At 42.5% G+C, this 21,748-nt stretch overlaps 1 protein-coding gene across 4 annotated transcripts; it reads left to right on the top strand.

The window, feature by feature from the left end:
- The first annotated feature begins 8 nt into the window (after nucleotides 1–8).
- Nucleotides 9–21,519, top strand: kdm3b (lysine (K)-specific demethylase 3B). 4 transcript variants are annotated; one of them, XM_030061680.1, is made up of 25 exons: nucleotides 10–535; nucleotides 3,781–3,945; nucleotides 5,593–5,706; nucleotides 5,832–5,937; nucleotides 7,081–7,205; nucleotides 7,294–7,350; nucleotides 7,445–8,155; nucleotides 8,286–9,531; nucleotides 9,642–9,858; nucleotides 10,053–10,267; nucleotides 11,428–11,580; nucleotides 11,740–11,847; nucleotides 12,006–12,133; nucleotides 12,229–12,517; nucleotides 12,629–12,882; nucleotides 13,004–13,276; nucleotides 13,414–13,585; nucleotides 13,720–13,810; nucleotides 13,976–14,106; nucleotides 14,288–14,407; nucleotides 14,965–14,988; nucleotides 16,797–16,936; nucleotides 19,310–19,486; nucleotides 19,575–19,709; nucleotides 20,516–21,519. In XM_030061680.1, exons 1-25 carry the CDS (start codon nucleotides 326–328, stop codon nucleotides 20,594–20,596), a joined length of 5,442 nt encoding a protein of 1,813 aa, XP_029917540.1. In that variant the 5' UTR covers nucleotides 10–325; the 3' UTR covers nucleotides 20,597–21,519. The 4 variants fall into 4 exon arrangements, with proteins under 4 accessions (XP_029917542.1, XP_029917540.1, XP_029917541.1 ...); XM_030061681.1 differs by having other exon boundaries at nucleotides 7,294–7,353; nucleotides 12,232–12,517; XM_030061679.1 differs by having other exon boundaries at nucleotides 7,294–7,353.
- The last annotated feature ends 229 nt before the right edge of the window (nucleotides 21,520–21,748 follow it).

The raw sequence follows: 21,748 nt of genomic DNA, 5'->3' as shown, positions 1-21,748 counted from the left end.
GCCTACGAGGAGTGCGTTTGATTGTTGCAGGTCTCAATGGCGGACAGAGCAGCACAGTAGCGTTAGCACCGAGGACAATAACATCTCCATTCTCTGGATTCCTGGCTGACTTGGTCCGCCACTGAGATTCCTCCGGTGTGCCGACCGAGAGGGGACTCTCTTGTACAATAAGTGCTACACTGCAGGAGCTACCGTACGCCTGCTTGCCTGGCTTTTTTTTTCTTTTTTTCCTTTTTTTTAAAATAATTTTTGAGTTCCTATCTCAAGCGACGAAGTTACTCCGTTCATGGTGGCTCCCTAGAGCCAGCTAGCTAGCGAGCAAAACATGGGGGACTCTCTCGAGTTGATAGGGAAGCGTCTGCTTTTGCTCCTAAATGACGGCCGGTCTACGACTGGATCCGAGCCGGAGCAGGCCGTCTTGACCCGGGACTGGCTCCGGGGGACTGTGCGGGCGGTCAGCGTCATCGGCCTCGCCGCCCCCGAGGTTAGCGGAGCGGAGGCGACAACAACAACCACAGCAGCTGCGGGCTTGACGGTCAGTGTTTACATATGAATACTGCTGTAGCACTGAACTGAAAAGCCTTTAATTCAGTGGTGTAGATGCCTGCTAACTATTGACTGAAAACGTCGCATCGCTGTGCTCGTTTTGCAGCCTTAACGATGCATTTGTTGCCGGGTAATGTTTTCCCAATTAATGTATTAGCTAGCTAGAAGTCGCAGGCAGATAGGTGAAGCTAAACTTGAGGCCGGGGATTTTCTGGCCTTTGCTTTGTTAGCGTTTTCCAAATCCACGGGCGACATTCACCTGCAGCATATATCCACTTTGAAGTCTGCAGCAAGCGATGAAATAGCACAGATGCCTCGGAATGGGATAAAGGTTAACGCTATTGTCGCAAATTAACTTGGCCCACGGTCCAATCTCTGGTAACCTGCAGGGGAGGTTAGCATTAGCATAGTACTTTCTTGAGCTAACGTTAGTTTAGTTCAAGGCCTTGCAAGTTCAGATGAGGGTGAAACCAGGAATGCTTTTCACAGACTAGGGTTACGACACCCAGATTGTTATGATATTTGGTCTGATGAAAGGTTTGTAGTCAAACAAACACAGATGAGTAGGACTAAGCTGTCAAACGGCGAGTTTTGTGCACTTTTTGTTACCTAGCACCTAGTATACAACAATGAACTGGTAACACAGGTCAGTAGTTTTACAGTTGAGAATCATGCCTCGTTTAGACCAGATTCACCCCCATCTTAATCTAAAAAAGAATCTTAATCCTAATATTGATAGTTCACACTCTATAGCGAGTCTTCTCAAAATTGGCTCCTGGTTTTGTTTTAGCAGCTGTAAAATAGTTTAAAATCTATCTATCTATCTATCTATCTATCTATCTGTCTATCTGTCTATCTATCTGTCTATCTATCTATCCACAGTAGTTAAGTTTTTCTTGCAGCCTCAGTTGTATGTTTGAATGCCCCTCACTGTTGGGGTATGGATCAAATGAAGGTGTGTATTATTTTGCTGTATCGTATGCATATTAAAAAAGCTTTCCTTGTGCGTTATCTGCCCTTTTGTATGTTTTCTCAGCTTGTTTTTTTTATGGGAAAAGAGTGGTTACAATGAACCTACACCTCTTATCCAGCTGGCAGCAAAGGAGATGTGTGGCCATTTAAAAAAAAAAAAAAAAAAAAGAAAAAGAAAGAAAACAACATAAAACAAAAAACTTGTCTTTTCAGCTATTCGGTTCTAATTATTTGTAATATGAGAATGATGAGGATTTTTTTTTTTTTTTTAAGTCAGTGACAGCCAACCACTCCTGTGAACCAGCCAAAAGGAGCACCACTAAGCTTCAGAAAAGCTCACTGTTACTGGGAATCAGTCAGATATCAGTGCACTGCTGAATCAAGTGTGTGGTTGTTGCCCTGTCAGCACTGGGCATCTTGTTCCAGTTTTATCTCAGCTGGGCAAAATGGACACAAAAGACAAGGAAAAAATACCGTTTTTTTCACCTCTGTGCTGTAATATAAATGTTATAGTGATATCTTACATTCAGCGCTGCAAAATAATTTATCGTATCAGTTTTTCCCAGCAATGTAAACCAAAACATGAGCCTTACAGGGAGATGTAATGTTAACATGTTGTAATATGAAAACATTATGCATTTCACACAGGATCCATACCCACATTTATTATTATTATTATTATTATTATTAGTAGTAGTAGTAGTAGTATTGTTGTTGTTGTTAAGCTGCAAGATGAACCAAGCTACAATATATTATCATTGCTATATGTAAACAGTGTCGGTCATATTTATTCATACTAAGATCTGTATTTAAAAAAACAATAGAAAATATATTCTAACCTCATTATCTAATCAATCATCATCATCGTAATAATTATTAGCTCAGATTTACTCCACCAACATGACTCCAGTCATAATTATCAGGACACAGAATCATTTCTATTGTCCCAGACTCATCTTGATTGCCACAGTCATAGCTATATTTATGTGTTAGCAGAGGAAGTCATCACAAGAGACACAATCAACTTTGATATGTAAACCCTAAACAATACCATTATCATCTAAGCTATACTGATTTTTTTTAGGTCAGCATGCTGACGCTGACTGGACTGATAAACTTGATGAACAGAGATTGTGGAAGGAAGCCATGGAGGAAGAAAAGGAAAAAACTAGTAGTACTGCATATCAGGAAATATTGCCAACATTGATATGTCCTATAAAAGAATGAACCACGTCAAATAAATCAATACTTGATTAAGACACCTTTCGCTGTAATTACAGTGGCAACTCTTTTGGGGTATGTCAATCACTTTTGCACATGTAGAGTCTGCAGTTTTTGCCTGTTCTTGGCAAAATAGCTTAAGTTCAGTCTGGCTGGATGAACACTGTCTGTGAACAGCATTTTTCAAGTCTCGCCACAGATTCTCAGTTGACCTATTCTAAATCCCTCCCCCCTTAGTTGTTGTTAACATCTATAGAAAATCCATTCATGTTGGTGGAAAAAGCCATGTTGCTCGTCTGAGGCAACATTTACTTAGCTATGATTGTCCGGTTTACACTTGGGGGGGCGGTGGTGGCCGGACTTAGGATCAGTCAGTGGCATTAAGGTCTGGGCTTTGATTGGGCCAATATAAGGGCGTTTTCACACCTATCTCGTTTGGTCCGGACTTTCGGACTTTTCAGTTTGATCCGAACCTAAATTACAGGTGTGAAAGGTGCCGCGGACTACAGTCCGCAACAAAGGACCAAAATTTGGTCCTACCAAAAGAGATGGTCTCTGTCCGGACCAAACGAACCATGGTTCGTACCTTTTGCAGTGTGAAAACAACTTAAGACATTAATGTTCTTTGCCATAAACCGTTCCAATTTAGGCTTGGCTGTATGTTTGGAATAACTGATGTGCTGGAAAGTGAACCTCCACCCATGTCTCAAGTCTCTTGCAGATTGAAACAAAATTGCCTTTTATCTATCTTGCCCTCACTCCTGACCTGTCTCCCAGTACCTGCTGATGAAAAGCATCCACACAGCAAGATGCTACCACCACCATATTTCAATATTGGGATGGTTTGCTCAGGGTGATGCGCAGTGTTGGGTTTCCGCCATGCATAGTGTTTTGCACCAGAGCCACAACTTCAATTTTTGCCTCATCTTGACCAGAGTACCTGCTTCCACATGTTTGCTGCGTCTCCCTCATGGCTTGTGGCAAACTCCAAATGTGTTTCTTATGGATTTCTTTCTTGGCTCTCTGTTCCTCCTGCTGCAGGTATTTGTGGAGTTTGAGAGTCCTGTGCAGCGGTGTTCTTGGGTACAGGTGTATGGAGAAGGAGTGAGAGCTGTGTTGGTGGAAGACTCCATCGTTTGGGCCAACCGGAGTGACAGTACTGGGACTGCAGGAACCCCAGCATCAACCACTGCTTGGCCTGCTCTGGTAAGTATTTGCTTGTATGTCTTTTCCACTGCGGGAACTGTCTCCAGAACACAGGAACCCTTTTGAGGAACTGGGAACCCTTTAGCCCTATTTTAACGATAGAACCACTGCCAAGGAGGTTGATTCCTGGGCCCTGAAATGGTCCCTGCAACAAAGGTTGTACTGTTACGGTGGGCTGTTGAGGTAGAGTTTTAGCATTGAAAATCCCTGATTGGTTTAAAAACATCTGATGCAAGCAGCATTACAGTGCCACCCTCACCATGTTAAAAAGCAGGAGTAAGTGTTGGGGAACAAATATATAATAGATTGTTTAATCAAAAGATTGTTTGGCTTGTAATTGACAGAAAAGCGTGCTCTCCGTCTTTGTTTGCTATGAACGGCATGTCACAATTGATCTCCATTATTCTACACCAAAGCAGTTTCCTCTTTCAGCTCTTGCTTTTCTAGCATCTTCAGTCTGATTTTCCACGTCCACATCTCCAAAAACACATGCAGTTGTGACAGCATGACAGCAATAAATAACTCTGAACTAGGGTTAAATGATATTGTAAAAAAAATCATATTGTCGTTAACTTTACAGATTGTGATTTCAGTATGATTCACAATTTTAGTATGAATGCATTATAATTTTTATTAGACTGAAAGAGCCATTAAAATGATGACGGTATGATTTTTTCGGGGGTCTGTAGCAAAAAACACATGATCTAATACATGTGGAAAATTTGTAGGCCAGTACATCTCTGTAGTACCATAATACTTTATCTTGGCTATAGCAATGTTTTATCACACAATTTACCTTTAGCGAAAATTGTAGCTCCTATGATTTAGATATTGCACTTGGCCAAATTGTGATTTCGATAATGTTTAAATTCATTGTTCAACCCCACCAGGAAAATAATGACTGCTTCAGCATCTTCCATGGTTACTGTTTTGCTCTTGTCAGTCTCACAAAAAATGGCAAGACAACTCATTAAAGTTTCTATGAACTTAAAAGTTCATAGAAACTTTGCCTCCTGGTGTTTTTGGTACAAAAAGGACATTGGACACTTATGGATGTCAGCAGTTCCTCACATAAGAACACTTGAGAATGGCAAACAATACAACTGTTTAAATGAATTGCCACAGTGAAATACATACCAGCACATTTTAATTCTCTTTGGCAGGCATGGTGCTATTCACTAACTTAAGTTTTTGGATGTGCCTGATTGAGTTTTCCCTCTCAAGTTTGGACCTTGACCACATCAAACTAAGATTAAGCAACAAATCCTAACCCCCAGTGTTTTCCAGAAAGTTGACGCAACTGGTCCACAGTTCGTTAATTGGGGATCAAGTGCAGTTTTTTTAGGGATTCTAAAAAGGCCAAATGCCCAATTTCTGTGTGCCCTGGGTCTGCAAACTTTACTTGAATCCATCACCTGGAATTGTAATTGAAGTGCTGAGGGAAGTCCGGATAACTTAGATTACATGGAATAATTCTGGTAATCCGCACCGTTCGAGGGTTAATGTCATTTATGAGTTGACAAGCAGATTATAGTGTTATACCCAACTGATCCTACTCCCACTTAGCTGTTGAAACAAATGGAAATGTAATGTGCCTTTCCACAGGGTTAGCTTCATACAGTAAGATGGTATCATTTCTCTCCTCAGGCTTTCCGCTCCCTAGTCGACAGAGTGGGATTGGGATCTCTGGTTCCAGTTGAGTTTTTTGGAAACAAGACTTTTGATTTCCTCCCTGACAATAAGTCTGTCCAGAGGTTTGAGGTGTGTAAGCTTGATTGATACTTTCTGTTTATGCTTTTCAGAGTAACTTTCTGTAGTGAAGCTTTAATGTTGTTTTTGTTCCTGCATTAGTGCTGTGTGACAGTCTGGTTTCTGTCCTTTCACAGGTGGATAAAGACATAAGACACTCCTTGCTGCTGGAGCAGCCCTCCCTGCAGGCTGCCATCTCCAGCTGGCACAGTGACTTTGAGCTGCAAGAAATCTTCAGGAAGGGTGAGCCTCACTGTCAGTCATTATTCTCCTAATAAAAACCTCAGCCATTCCAACAGTATTGTCTTGCTTTGTTTGTTTCTTGATTTCTTTGCTACCTCCATGGATTCTCTAGTCGATCTTTTCTCCAGTAGTGTCCAGTGTAACGTTACCGTTTGGGTGGCCTTCTTAAATGTTTTTTTTTATTTGTTTGTGTTTGCATGAACATGGTTGGCATTCAGAATTGTTATTTTTCCATCAAAGTTGTTCTCAGAAAGAAAAACATGATTTACATCTGTCAAGCAGTTAGTGACTAACTACACTGACCACAAGTTATTGCACCTGTAATGCAAAACAAAGGGTGGCTTTGGTATGACATTTGTGCTGTGTCTGAACAGAGAGGCAAAGTCTGAGATAAAGCCTACACGATATGTTGTGGAGGGAACTGTTTGCTGGGGACATGCAGATCCGGTGAACTGGAACTGTAAATTTACCATAGATATGAATGTGTTTTGCGTATAATAATGGTAGCTTTATTCTATAGCACTTCTTAGAAACCCACAGTTTCAAACGTTTCACCAAACATTACAATACAATAAGATAAAATAATATAACAGAAAATAAAATTATTAAAAAACACACAGAAAAGGAGGCAGAGTAATTGAAGTCTAAAAAGTTAGATGCAAGAGGAAAACAATAACAATATGCAGAAATTAAAATGTTACAAAAAGACCAATCTATAAAAATTGTCTTCAGATATGTTTAAAGCAGCCGCAAGCCACAATGTGTGGTGTTTATATAGTGATGCTATATAATAATGAACATGATATGGCAGATAAAACCCTAAATAAACTTATCTTAATGTTGTAGTTGCAAGTTAACCAATAGTAGCCTGATAATTCAAACTAGAATGAGAGACTAAAGTTTGTGACACAATATGAGATAGAAATGAAACTGCAATTACCTCTCCTTGCACTTGGCCAAAATAAATTTCCAGTTAGTGTAAGACACTGCTCCCTGACAGCCTCTTGTCTCAGTTGTTTCTTGTGCTCCTGCTCATTGACCAAGTCTTTTCTGTCTCTGTGCAGCATAGATTTACTATGTACTATGTTTCACTTTCAACTACCATTGTTTAACCCTTCTGTTTCTTACTGCACCTGTCCTCAGGTTCCTACACCATTCAAGGACGGAGGGTTCGCGTGTACCAGCCAGAGTTTGAGGAGTGCTGGGCCTTGGGACTAGTCTCTCAGCACGACCCTGTATCGCACATCATGGAAATCACCATGGAAAAGGTAAATAACAATCAAGTTGTAGATGGGTGTCACTCGGAGCTTATTTTGTACAAAAAGTTTTGATTTTTGACACCTTTTTCCATTCTAGGGAGATGAAAATCAGATGGTAGATCCCCGCGTGATCCATGTAATGCTCACAGAGGAGGAGGTAAGATGGTCACATTATGAATTGGAGTATCTTTTATTTTTTTAAAGATATACTACAACCATACTTACTTCAACCTCTTATCCTTTCTCAGCTTGGTAAAAATGGTCGACGCAGAAAAGAGAGCGAAACAGGAAAGGCTGATAGTGGACGTAGGCGTAGGACTGCCTCTGAGGGTGAGGATGACATGAACTTGAAACGTTTCAAAGGTGCAGGAGAGGCGGGAACTGAGGGACAAAACTGTGGCGATTCCAACAAAGCCTCTGTGGAAGGGATGGTGATGTGGGGAGGAGAGGCTGGTGGAAGCGAAAGAGTCAGCAGCACCTCCAAAAATGGAAGCTCTTCAGAAGGATCTTTTCCTCAAGGCAGAGTGGCATCCCCCAACACCAATTCCTCACTCCAGATGGAACAATCAAATGCTCCTTCTCCTCGTTACCCTGTCCACATCAAGGAAAACGGACGCTTGCTCTCAACAGTGGGGGCTGCGGACTCCACCAACGCTGTCACTCATACTCCCACCCCTCCTCCCCTCAAACCAGCCCCCTCTCCCTTCTCCAACACATCTTTCCCCTCACTAGGTCAGATGCCAAGCCTGGTCCCTGGAGCTCCTGCCTCGAAGGCCTCCCCAGCCCCCCTGCCAGACAGAGAGGAGCCATCCCAGTCAGCCTACCCTAGAACAGCTGCTCTTGTGTCCCCGGGGCCTGTCACCATCTCCTCATCTTCTCATGGCAGTGGCCCCAGTGTGGCACTTTCAGCCTCTGTGGGTTTCAGCCCTAAATCCTCCAACTGGGGAAACCAGACTGAGGTAAAGCAATCAATACCACAAACATTGCATAGATACATACCACCTTAACCCGATGGATACATTTTCTGCTGTAAAAAAAAAAAAAAGCTGCATTCTGTCACTGATGTATGTACTCTGTTTTGTGTGCAAGGGTTCCAAGGGTTTCCGTGTGCCTCAGGCCATCCCTGCTAGTGCTCCAGTATTTGGAGATGTTACCTCCCAGACCAATGGAGCCCCTGCTACCACCACAGCTTCCCAGGACAACTCCCGGCCCTTTGGCTTTGGCTTTGGAGGGGCAAAGAATGAGACACAATCCCAGCAAGACCAAAACTTGTTTTTCCAGTGTATGTCCCAGAACCCTGGCCCCAACCCAAGTCCAGGTCCTGGTCAGACCCAGTCCAAGGACACCAACTACTTCACTGCAGTGTCAGAGAGCCTTAGTAAAGAGCCCCCAAGCTTGTTCAAGCCTGCGACCTCCGCTGAAGGGCTGAAAAAGCCTGTGGGGGCGCCCTCAACTGGACTTTTTGGGTCGACAACAGCCTCAACTATAGCACCCCACAAAGAGCAGCCCAAAGTGCCTGAGAGCCATCCAACAGGAAATGGTGTGCTCAGCAAGCCATTTGGAGGAGGCATGAGTGGAGGGGGGTTGAGGGGCTCAAACCTGAGTATAGGGGGTCTCACTGCATCCACTGGAGCCCAAGGTGCTGCTAAGAGGAGCGGCAGTAACGGAACTTCTGCCGGGAGCTTAGGACTGCTGTCTGGTGCAAAGACTTCAGACAGCCACCAGAATCTGTTCCTCCAGGCCTCACAAGAACCTTCAAACCCCTTCCTGGCATATGGAGACAAAAACCCTCATACCTCCTTTGCTGGCCTGTCTGGGACTGAGTCACAAGCTCCAGGCCCTGCCTCAGACAGCAAACCAAATCTGTTTACTATGGCAGAGCCACCTAAAGGGATCCTGTCTTCCCCTTTTACACCCCTCTCAGCAAGTGGTTCCCCCAGCTCTTCCTCATCTCCAGGCCCTGCCTTAGGTCAGAGGTCACAGAGTGAAGGGACTAAACCCAAGGAGGAGCAGGAAAGTGGGGAGAGGCCTACATCCACCTCAGGCTTCCCCCTATTTGGAAGCCCCGGCCCTGGTGGAACTGAAGAGGTGCCAACATCTTTTGACCAGAGCCAGACACAGAAGTTTACTCTGGAAGAAAGGGGGCAGGCATCCAAGCGTGACTCTGACTCCAGCAGCAACAGCGACCTGTCAGATCTAAGTGAGAATGAGGAGGGCCCGGAGAGAGGCCAGATCCCAGGAGGACCACCAGGCCCTTCCAAGGATGGGGCGATGCTGCAGAAGAATAAAGCCTCTGGGACTGCCAAGAGCCGGCCACGTAACAAACCTTTCAAAGGTAAGCCCTGAACAGTCTTGACAAACTCATTATCTTTTATGATATATCATAACAATATACTACATAAATGCTGCATAACGGCGATAATGACTCGGGTGTGTGTCCCTCAGTGGGCCAGTCAGTGTTAAAAGACCAGACCAAGGTGCGTCGCCTGAAGCAGTCTGGTGAGTCTTTCCTGCAGGATGGCTCCTGCATCAACGTGGCCCCTCACTTACACAAGTGCCGGGAGTGCCGTCTGGAGCGCTACCGTAAATACCGAAATACAGATGACGATACAGACGAAGACGACGATCCTAATGTGGCGTGTCGTTTCTTCCACTTCCGCAGGTGTGCATTTATGTCAGTGGGCTGTTTGGCGCACTTTTGCAACAGAGTCTTGCTTTGTATGCATTATAGATCAGAGGCATCATTTAAGCTTTATCTTTTTCATGAGCTTCAGTTAAATTAAATAAAACATACCTTTAGCTATACAGTTCAAAGAGCAACATGCTACTGACTTAATCATTTTTACCCATGGCCAGGCTGGCGTTCACACGTAAAGGTGTGTTGCGTGTGGAAGGCTTCCTCAGTCCCCAGCAGAGCGACTCCATGGCCATGGGGCTGTGGCTCCCAGCACCAGCTGTCCAGGAGGGTCTGGATCTGGATACATCCAAGTACATCCTGGCCAATGTGGGAGACCAGTTCTGCCAGTTGGTCATGTCTGAGAAGGAGGCCATGATGATGGTGGAGCCACACCGTGAGTGAAACTAGTTGTACTTTCAGGGCTTTCTTTATATTCATTTAACGGTGGTCCCCCACATTACCCACAGCAAGAAAATGTGCCCATAGTCAAGTTAACTTAAGAACTAACCCTGTAATGGGGCAGGAGGCCAATTGAAAATAACTGGATCTCTACATGTCTACAAAAAAAATCTTCAAGAAGCACCAACATATCTAATGGTTTCAGTGTGCCTTTCATTTAATCTTGTGCTTTTGTATTATACTTGGGATATTTCAGAAAGCAGGTTTAAAGGTTAACCTGTATTACCTCAGAGTTAATGGAAACCTAAGATTTTTGGTTCTAGAAAGGGAGATTTGTTAACTCCAGGTCAGTTATTATTATCATTTAGGCTTTAAAGCTACCTTACTAGGTAGCAGCTTTACTTGAACTAACCTCCAGTTTTTGGTCAGAAACCCTGTAGGGCCTGCAGCATTTTAACTGGGAAATGGTTGTCTGATGTGGCGTGCCATTTTTTTTTTTTTTTTTTTTTTTTTTTTTAATCCTGTCAACGCAGAAGCCCAAAATATTTTTTGGCACCATTTGCTTTGTTACAAATTGTTTTAAAGTCCGTCTCTCTTGCTTAATCAGAAAGTGTCAACTCTGGTTTCTCTCATTGGCATTTCCAAGGAGATATAATTTTTGGATTTCAATTGCAAGGTTGTGTAATATATCAACAGTTCAAACAAATCTTGCGTTTAACTGTTGAAATGTATGTTTTGTGCTGGTAAGCATTTTTTCCCCACAAAATCATGGCTGCTTTTTTCTGAGGAGTGTAGTCATATTCTGCCTGGGATTGCAGTAAAAACGTATAAATCAAGAGGCATGGAATATGACGCTGTGGTTTTCTTGTTGACGGTTGCCATGGTGCATCCTTTTTTATCTGTGCTCCATTTACGCTGTCTTTTTAAGTTCAGCGTGAACACTCCTCAGTCAGCTTCAACCAACTGAAACTTGACTGAACCCATTGTAACCTGCTGTTTTGAAACAGAAAACCTGGGGCATGCCATGTTTGGTTTGTTCAGCTCAGAGATCAGGGTTACATTGTTAAACCTTCTTCCTGAAATACTCCCATTGTCTCTGCTGTATGGCAGCCTATATACACTACAGACAATACTGTCTTCTGGCTTGATCTTCAGAGAAAGTGGCGTGGAAACGTGCTGTGCGGGGTGTCAGGGAAATGTGTGACGTGTGTGAGACCACCCTGTTCAACATCCATTGGGTGTGTCGCAAGTGTGGCTTTGGAGTGTGTCTGGACTGCTACCGGCTCCGCAGGAATAGGCCTCGGGAGGGTGAGTCTGCGTGCTGACATTTTGCAGACTTTGGAGTTTGATATCCCTCATAGTATTACTGTGTGAATGAAATTCTTGTAAACTAGGTTAGTACTTTGTGAGTCCTTGAAGATGTGTGTGTGGGATACACATGGGTCAACAGTGTGTCCTTTCCTTCAGATGTAGATGAGGGTCCAGAGGATGAGGTCTTCTCTTGGTTGAAGTGTGCCAAAGGCCAACCTCACGAGCCACAGAACCTCATGCCGACACAGATTATACCTGGGGCAGGTAATATGCACATCTGAACCAGAGACATGTACATAAAAAACTGTATTTGAAATCTGAGCATCTTGATCTCACAAAGACTATTATACACAGTCTTGTATAGATGCAGTTTCTTTAAAATTGTGATTTATGAGTAATTATTTAATCCCTCTGTCCTTCAGCTCTCTACAATATAGGCGATATGGTGCACTCAGCTAGAGGCAAGTGGGGTATTAAGGCCAATTGCCCCTGTACCAGTCGACACACCAAGCCTCTAGTGCGCCCTAGTGCCCCCAATGGTATTTCACAGGTACTGTCACTATCTTTTACTTAGGTCTGCATGTTTTTTGTACTGTAAAATATGTTAAACCGGAGGACTTGAATGTCTGGTTGTTTTTGTCTCAGCAGTCAACAGCAAGCAGTGGCAGTGGCCTGGGAGCTCCAGCCTCTAGTGTCGGCGCTGCTCCCAAACAAGAGGGGGAATCATCAGCAATTAAAACAGAACCTACACAAATAGCAACATCAACAGACATTGGGGGTGGTGAAATTGCAGAAAGCACCAGTGGTACAAGTGCCCCAGGTAACGTCTCTCAGTCCTCTGCCAAGGATTCACGCTCCTCAGGAGAGGGCAACAGCTCTGCTCTGCACTGGCTGGCAGACTTGGCCACACAGAAAGCCAAGGATGACACAAAAGGTAATTTAGACAGAAGAAAAAAACAATCCTGTATTATTGAATGGTGATAAAAATCACAATCAGTGTTGACTCAGAAGTTGTTGTCGTGGTCTTCTCTCTACCTCCTCTCAGAATCTGGTTCGCTCCGCTCGATGATGAGTCGAGACAGTCGGCCACCGTTTGGCCTGGACTCTCTCAGTGCCCTATCAAAACCCTCTGCTTCCAGCCCTAAGCTGTTTAACAGCCTGCTACTGGGCTCCAGCATGGCCCAGCCCAAGCCTGAGGGTTCCAGTCTCCGGGACCTGCTGAACTCTGGCCCTGGCAGGCTCCCCCAGGGTCCCGGAGAGAGTGGTGTACCCTTCCCTTCTGTCTTTACCTCAACAGGCGTATGCATACTTTAAAATTACCTTGTCAATATTGTTATCATAAAGGACTCAAGTGTACACATTTTACCTAAATTGATGTCCCTGTAGTTCGGTAACACTAAAGTGCTCTTTGGTCTGTCAGGGTGACAAACTGAAGGGCAGCCTCCCCAACTTTCTGGATCACATCATTGCCTCCGTGGTGGAGACCAAAAAGGCTGAGGGGCGTCGCACGGGAGCCGCTGAGGGTGGTGAGCTTGGTGTACTGGGGGGCCGCAGGGACGGAGTGATGGGTCTCAGTGTTCTGGACCCACATACCTCCCACTCCTGGCTCTGTGATGGAAGACTCCTTTGCCTACAGGATCCCGGCAACAGCAACAACTGGAAGATCTTCAGAGAGTGCTGGAAGCAGGGACAAGTAAGAGAGCAACATCGGGTTTAACTTGAGGGGTATCTGTGTCAGAAACATGTTTTAATATACCAGAACAAGAAAGACAACTCATAATGTGTTGCACTGAATTCTGTTGCTCTTTCATGTCTCTGCTCTGTTTGCAGCCTGTTTTAGTGTCAGGGATACATAAACGTCTAAAAGGTAACTTGTGGCGGCCTGAGGCCTTCAGTGAGGAGTTTGGAGACCAGGATGTAGACCTCGTCAACTGTAGAAACTGTGCCATCATCTCTGATGTCAAGGTGCGAGACTTCTGGGACGGATTTCAGGTCATCTCCAGTGAGTAACCACATTATTTTTTAAATTTGATTTCACTTATTTGTTCTTATTCATCTGTATTAATTTGTGGAGCTGTTTTTTTTCCCCTGATCCTGTACAAATGTTGGCTGATGTGTGTTTCCCTATTAATGCAGAGCGACTGCAGGATAATGAAGGCCAACCCATGGTGTTGAAATTAAAGGACTGGCCTCCAGGAGAAGACTTCAGGGACATGATGCCCACACGGTGAGGCACCCCCGGAGTCTTGTTAATTTCTGGTGTCACACATACACACCTAACTCAACCAGCTGTCTCATCACACCATACCCCACTGGCTTTGTTTCATGTTTAATTTGAGTTCCTGAAAGAATAAATCAATCACATGACCTCTTGCTTATTTTTATGCCCCAGGTTTGAGGATCTAATGGATAACCTCCCCTTGCCAGAGTACACAAAAAGAGATGGCCGTCTAAATCTGGCAGCCCGTTTGCCCAACTTTTTTGTGCGTCCTGACCTGGGGCCTAAGATGTACAACGCCTATGGTGAGAAAGAGAGATTCACACTGATGTGAAAATGTTTGACCTTCATTCTTTCACTCACTTCAGTTTTGATATCTTATCTCTGTCTTCCTCTCTCTCTGATGGTATTCCTCCCGTTGTCCTAATCTCTCCTGTTTTGTCTTGTATTTCTCCATGCCTCCGCCTTCCGTTTTCCCTCCCTTAGGCCTGATCTCGACTGAGGACAGGAAGGTGGGCACCACTAACCTCCATCTGGATGTGTCTGATGCCGTCAATGTCATGGTCTACGTAGGCATCCCTCAAGGAGAGACAGACCATGAGCAGGGTGAGTGAACATGCACAGAGAGACACCCTTAGGTACACTCTCTCACATTTATTGCAATTACTGACAGTTTTTTGCATTACACTGTTTATTATCACTAATGGCTAAGCCACTAGAACTCCTCAAAAGCACTGCTTACCCCCAAGTATACACAATTTTGTCAGCATCTTCTGTATGAAAGATGTTTTTGATTTATTGCAATATATACCAATTATTTGATTTATTTATTTATTTTATTATTATTGTTATTATTATTATTATTATTTTTTTTTTTTTTATTTTTTTTTATTTATTTTTTTTTACATTTAATTACCAAATAAAAAAAACATCTTGGAGAATATTAGTAAGATAAAGAAAATATATTTCTTTGTATCAGAGGACCTTAACCTCACTTTCCTCTTGTAACCACACACTCCTCAACACTCCATTTAGGTTAGCTTTGCCCTGTCCAGCTTTTACTAAGTTAGCTACTCCTGACGTCATTGGCTTGGACAGGACCCTGAAAAGACCCTTCAGTGGGGCTCACTCCTTTTGATTGTGGCAAAATTTCTCATTCACAGAGGCAGATATCGCTGGACGCAAAGGTCTGTAGACTTTCAATTGTATCACCTCAGTAGCATGCCCTTCTTCTTGACTAACTCCCTTCCTTCACTCCTCCACTCCATCTTGCTGTTATTAAATGTGAAGCAGGGGCCAGAGCACTGTTGTTCTGTTATGGCATGTTTGGGACCCTGTTGTACATCTCTGTAAATGCAGCCTTATTAACCCTTTGAATAAGTATGTGATGGTATTGAAACCTCTTGTTAACAGCCTTTGAAGACCCAAACTTTCCAAATGTAGATTTCAGATTTCTGCATTTTTATTTATTTATTTATTTATTTTGTAGTACAGTCAATGCAGTATCATGGAAAAGAAAACTGAATTCAGATTTATACTTGGACTCAATTGAACAGGATTTCTGCTGACCCCTGTCCACTTAGTTTTTTCAATTTAGTTCTGCTCTTGCTGTTGCCTTCTTGTGAGTGGTGCTCTGGTCCTTGCTTTGTGGGAGATAAGCTATGAATGAAGGGCATCTAGTATTGGCATCCGTATTCCCTTACAGGCCTCCTCTCACTGTTGGTAGACTACAGGAACAGTAGTCATGCTTTTCCCGTGTAGTGCTCTCTCTTCCAGTGGGGAGGATAAGGGGGGATTTTACACACACAACTTGAACAAGCACATACACAACAACAGTTTAGTCTGGCAACTTCTGGATCGTTTGCCTCCAGTGAGCAGATTAATAAATAATATATGCTGATATGTGAACTGGGGCTGTTACCTTAAGGTTTGTTGTAGGTCACCTAGCTAAATACATACACATGGTTAGGTACTGATGAGAAACACAGCGAATAAACTTGAACTGGTGGATGTAGTTCCATATTGACTTGATGACAAAAAACACATCATACTCAGATTGGTCTGTTTTAACATATCGTCTATATTAATCATTGATTAATCAGTACTAAAATAAGACTTGGGTGTAATTTCAAGCAGTAGCGTTGACCTCCTCTGTGCAAACAATCTTTAGGCTGTGGATGTGGACGTTGTGACAGTAGTTGTGATTGTGTCGTCTGTAACTTGTCCTTTTGTCTATACCATTCCTCTCAAACAGTATGATGGATATACATAAAAGTATCTGTTTAAGGATTATCACCGGATTACACTCTGTAAAGCGGGGAAAACAGTTTTAACTTGGCAGTCCAAAATGACTCAGTCACGGTATTGAGTCATGGGGTATGAGAGTTGTCAGAACAGGATTCAGCAAAGCCATTTTAGTGCTTACAAAGCCCAAGGATTAACTTAACACAACTCAGATGCTAACATATTAAGTCAGAATACATGCAATACATCAAGGACAAACTGTAATTGGCAGAACCTGTAGAGTATCTCATCTGTATGAGTCTCTGCTGGTGACACTTTGATGTCCTGTGCAGTGTTTCCTCAGTAGTATCTTTGCAGCTGTGATGCTTTTGAGTGACAGTTCTACATTTGTCCCTTAACTGTTGCTGTTTGGGCCTATGTTGTGATTCAAGTTGATATTCTAGTGCTAAAAATGATTTTAATCAAGTCAGAACCATCACTTATAAAACACTGGACTATACTTTTTAGTTTTAAATAATAGTAAGACACAATTACAATGTTTATTGTAACATCATTGACATTAGTCAATGATGTTATCGTTGACAAATCATGTTGTGATGTCATCAGTGACATTTTCTCTTGCAGTTGTCGTAATTTCCTTGCCATGGTGGCACACCACTGCTAACAGAATACAGAGGAAAACCTGTTATGTGTGTGTTTGTGTGTTTGTGTTTGTGTATGTGTATGTGTTTGTGTATGTGTGGTCCTGCAGAGGTCATAACCACCATTGAGGAGGGTGATGTTGATGAAATGACGAAGAGGCGGGTGTACGAGGCAAAGGAGAAACCTGGAGCACTTTGGCACATCTATGCTGCCAAGGATGCTGAGAAGATCAGAGAACTGCTCCGCAAGGTCAGCAGCCGGTCTCTAAAGACAATTTATTTCTTGACCTGCCATGTATTTGCCACAATAAGGGACATATTACAACATACCCATCAAAGTTTCTTACTGTGACTTGATAAAACAAACTTTTGACCTCTAGTTGGTGATCATCGTAAAGCAAAATCCACCAACATAAGCAAAAATCATTTTGAGAACAAACAATTTATGACTTCAGCACAGCATTTCCAATATTCCATGGCATGGCATGACCTGGAGTGTATTATTGTGATTATACCACAGTTTGATTAATTCATTGATTTCTTTATGATTAGCTGCTGGGAAAATGATTCTGCAAAGAGAAATAGCTCCATCTGCTGTCATTGTTGCTCAGCAGCATCAGATATGCTTTATGGAGTTAGTGTTGCTAATCTTTCTTAGAGCATCCAGATCCTCGTCAAAGACTTAAATAAACCATTTGTTTGGACTACTTGTAAGTGGAGGCTGGTCATCAGTTTAAATTTAATTTGTTAAGACTAAATTAAAAGTTTTTGCTTCAAAGCCTTTCAACTTTACTAAATTGTGGTAATTCATTGCTACTGTTAATTTTGGGAACTATTACTGTGAATCAGCTCTCACAGTTTGACAGGTGAGGTGTTACTTTACTTAGTTAACATATTAAAGGAGTCATACATATATAGAAAAGTGTTCGATTGCTAGTACCCAGAGATATTTTTGGACTCATCAGAATGCCTCTCAGCCAGTCAGACACCCTGTTTGCAACTGGTTTTAAGTGTTTCAGGTGTTCACAAGTGGACAGTGGAGACACACTGCTGTTCACACCTGTCTTTATTAGGGTTGCCACAATACCAGAAATTCAGTAGTTGATAGCAGGAATTTCCACAATATTTGATATCTGTTTTGATACAACGGTAAAAAAAAAAAAAATGAAAGAAAGAAAGAAAAAAAAGAAAAAATACTATTTACTTCAACATACACTCCTTTATTGAAATCTGTTGAACCTTCAAGTTTTCAAAACAAACAATAAGTCAGCTGTGCTTAAATAACTTTTTAGATTGCACAGAATTTCAATAGCAGTATCTAGCACAGACTTATACATAATTAGAAAAAGAAACAACTATTTAATGGGAAACTTTGATGGCACTGATTGTGTTTGGCAAATTTATTATTTTTATCCCGAGCATCCGCCTCGAACACAAAATCCTTCCATGCACAACTCTTGCTGTGTGTCTTTTGGACAAACCGAGGCGGAGCTGACGCTCCAGCTGCACCTGGAGGAGCAATCTTTCACATGTCTTTGTCTCTTCTTTGGTGCACACTTGAACAATACATTGTATTTATACTGCCCTGTTCTGGGAGAATATGTGACAACCCACTGAAGGCTAAACTAAATAAATACTAAATGTAAAGAAATACATCCAGTATCTATGGTGCCACAAAAACAGCCACTGTCATATTTTTGGACTATTTGCATCGACTTGGTACCAAAGTATTGGCTCTCTTGACATCCCTAGTCGTTATCATGCATCTTGAAACTGTCTTAACTGACAAGTTGTTTTTGGAAATCGTTACTGTGTACATCACTTCATTCACTATGTTGTCGTAAGGGATGCATCAGGAAGCATTAATGTTTACACTGCAAATTATATGTGGTGAAATGCATCCCAGACCACCTGGATCGCCATGTGTCTTGGCAGTCATTTACATTTATATTTAGCGCTGTCCCCTTGTGATCTAGTCACCTGAAGCGAATCTTAAAACCAAGTGTAAACAGGATCGTAGTGTCAAATCTGACTGACTGAATTTGTCAGCCCAAAAAGGTGGCTAACAACAACAGCAACCCAAGATGACTGTGTGGTATGAATTAGGGAGCAGCGAGACCTAAATTGATTAAAGAATAGACCAGAGGGTAATTAATTAAAAATAATTAAAGAATAAATCTATCATTAAAGAGAATACAATGGCATAGTCCATTTTTGCAGGATACAAGATCACTGTCTAACTGCCACCCTAGGGATGCACCAGTACCCTATTTCCGTGCTGATTCTAAGTATGAAACTGGAAATATCAACTGATCCATAGTACTAATCCAGTCCATTACTGAATAGTATTGGTCTGGAGCATTAGTTTGGCATCAGTGTACAAAATTATGTATATAAAATCCCTATTTTCCCCACCTTTTTGAGAAATACTTGTCTCTGTGCCAAAAATGTAGAAAATCAAGATGAATTTGCTTTTATTCTGACATGTTTCTCAAGCCTTTTGGAATTGGGTATAAAGTCTCAGGTAAAATCTGATACTGCGCTCCATTTTAGCTTTATAAGTGCATTTCTTGGTCAAGTTAATGAAGAGCACCATGCCATCGTTTGTTTTTATCTGAGTCAGGTTGGAGAGGAGCAGGGTCAGGAGAACCCTCCGGACCATGACCCCATCCACGACCAGAGCTGGTACCTGGACCAGGTGCTCCGCCGCAGGCTGTATGAAGAATACGGTGTCCAAGGCTGGGCCATTGTACAATTCTTAGGCGATGCTGTCTTTATCCCTGCCGGGGCTCCACACCAGGTCAGACATTCAACATTAAGAAAATGTTTCTAATCACTCCCTTTTGTAGACACACTCTAAGATATGTCTGTCGCTCTTTTACCCTCAGGTCCACAACCTTTACAGCTGTATCAAGGTGGCGGAGGACTTTGTATCCCCAGAGCATGTGAAGCACTGTTTCAGACTGACCCAGGAGTTCAGACACCTGTCCACCACTCACTCCAACCACGAGGACAAGCTACAGGTCAGTGTACAAGGGGACCCTGCTTTTTCTTCAATATCTGCCTCGTTTCACTTTTAACTTGTTGCTACCTTCAGTTTGTCAGAAATAATTCTCTTTGTGTAGTGTTTTAGTCTATAAATTGAATGAAACGAGTTGATATTGATTGAAGAAAGCAGTGAATGGACAGTGCATGTTGAACAAATAGATTGGAATTGGAGTTAATTCACAGTGTGTTTTTTTTTTTTTTTCCTGTTACTCGGTTTCTTTAAAAATTTGAGCTGAATCTTAGTTTCACTGAGGGGAACCCAAATATCTTAAATAAGCCAGGGTTGGCACAACTCAGAGTTAGCCCGTCCTTGCCAGTTGCAGGGCCTGAGCCAGTGGCCTAATGGTAACATAAAGGAGATTCTTGCCCTCTGGACCAATGTCATAATAGATTTAGTTTTTTATTTTATTTTGGCAAAAGGAAACACCGATGTTGGTGGTTAACCCCTTTCTGTTACCATTAGGAACCAAATACTGTATGTTCAATTATCTTGTGGAGGAGTTTTGATTTTGTCTGGCTGGGCTTATTCTGCCATGAAGCCTGTGAATTGGAAGAGTGTTGGGAGAGTGGCAGACAATGTAACAACTCAACAGTAAACCAAACCTTCCTTTATTTCTCTAGGTTTCTTTGAGTTCTGTGACTCCCATCAGAATGAGCACAGTGGTAGTGCATTGTTGTTTGGGTGGGACACCCACACACTACGCGGGTCGGGGGGTGCTGCTGTTGTGCAATTTCCATGTCTGTCATTGCCCTAATGGATGTTTCCCTCTCTTTTTCCCAGGTGAAGAACATCATTTATCATGCAGTGAAGGACGCTGTTGGGACACTGAAGGCTCATGAACCTAAACTAGCACGCCCTTAGTTTCCCCTTCGCTTACCACTGTCCCAAGGCGACCCGCCTCTCAAGACCACTCCTCTACGCACACACACATTATACATTACATACCTACATACACACAGACAAGTTGCAGTGAGAGTGAGAGTGTAGGGTTTTTGCAGGACAGTGAAGGTCTGGGTTTGGGGAATGAAGCATTTCGAGTTGGGGTGGGGTTAGATAGGAAGGGCCTAGTCAGCGCTTTGATGAAGGAAGTTCTTCATCATTGTTACACAGTATGCTCAAACACGTCTAGTTGTTTTCCAATTCTTTTTTGATTAACTCTGTATTTAAGGTCAGTGTGTTTGTTCTGTTGTTTTCATTGTATATGTAAGACATGAGACTAAGGGAGGTAAAAGCTGACGTGCCTTTGGAGCAAAGAGGTTCAGCTACCATGTAAACATCTGACAAAATGTGAGTACTGGGTTAACTGTCCTCTTTTGATGACGTCAATATTATTTTTCTTCAATAGGAGAGAGGTTAACCTGTTTTTGTAGGTTTTTTTGTTGTTGGAGTTTAGCAGCTGATTCCTTCTGTCCTCTTAACGACTGAAAGTAATTTGTGAAGCAGTCAGTGAAGGGAAGCAGACCAAAGTTTTGTATTTTTAGTTTTCTTATTTTCACTTTTAGATTAAGAACTTAAAATGTGTTCTCTTCTTTTTATACACCAGAAGATAAGAAAAATGCTTGAGCGATGAAATGCTTCAGAGAGGACTCGTTTTGACAAGTTTTATTCATTGGTTTGGTCATCTCTCTCTGTCCTGTGGTCCGAATGAACTGCAGACTTCCAGCAACATTGTACAAGAATCATAATTACAGTTGAACAGAACTACTGGCCGTTAACGTTGTATCAATATATATATTGATCTTAGCAGTCTGTTTGATTTTTCAAAATAAAGTTTACAAAAACTGCTGGTGTTTTTTTTTTTTTCTCACACCTATGCATGCACAAGTGATAACTCCTTGTTTACGCAGGGCTATGAAATTAAGTTGTTCCTCATGGTTGTGGGGTGCTTCAAATCAGAGCCTGTGTTTTACTCTGCCACATGCTCCTATCTGTCCTGTCTGACCCAGCTTCCACAATATCACCAACTTGTGTCTGAATTAGAAAGTGGATCACAGAAATGGGCCAGTGAAACCT

Source organism: Myripristis murdjan, chromosome 10, assembly GCF_902150065.1.
Source record: "Myripristis murdjan chromosome 10, fMyrMur1.1, whole genome shotgun sequence".
NCBI classification, from domain to species: Eukaryota; Metazoa; Chordata; class Actinopteri; order Holocentriformes; family Holocentridae; genus Myripristis; species Myripristis murdjan.
The sequence above is the reverse complement of the archived record's forward strand: the minus strand, read 5'-3'. Positions and strand labels throughout refer to the sequence as shown.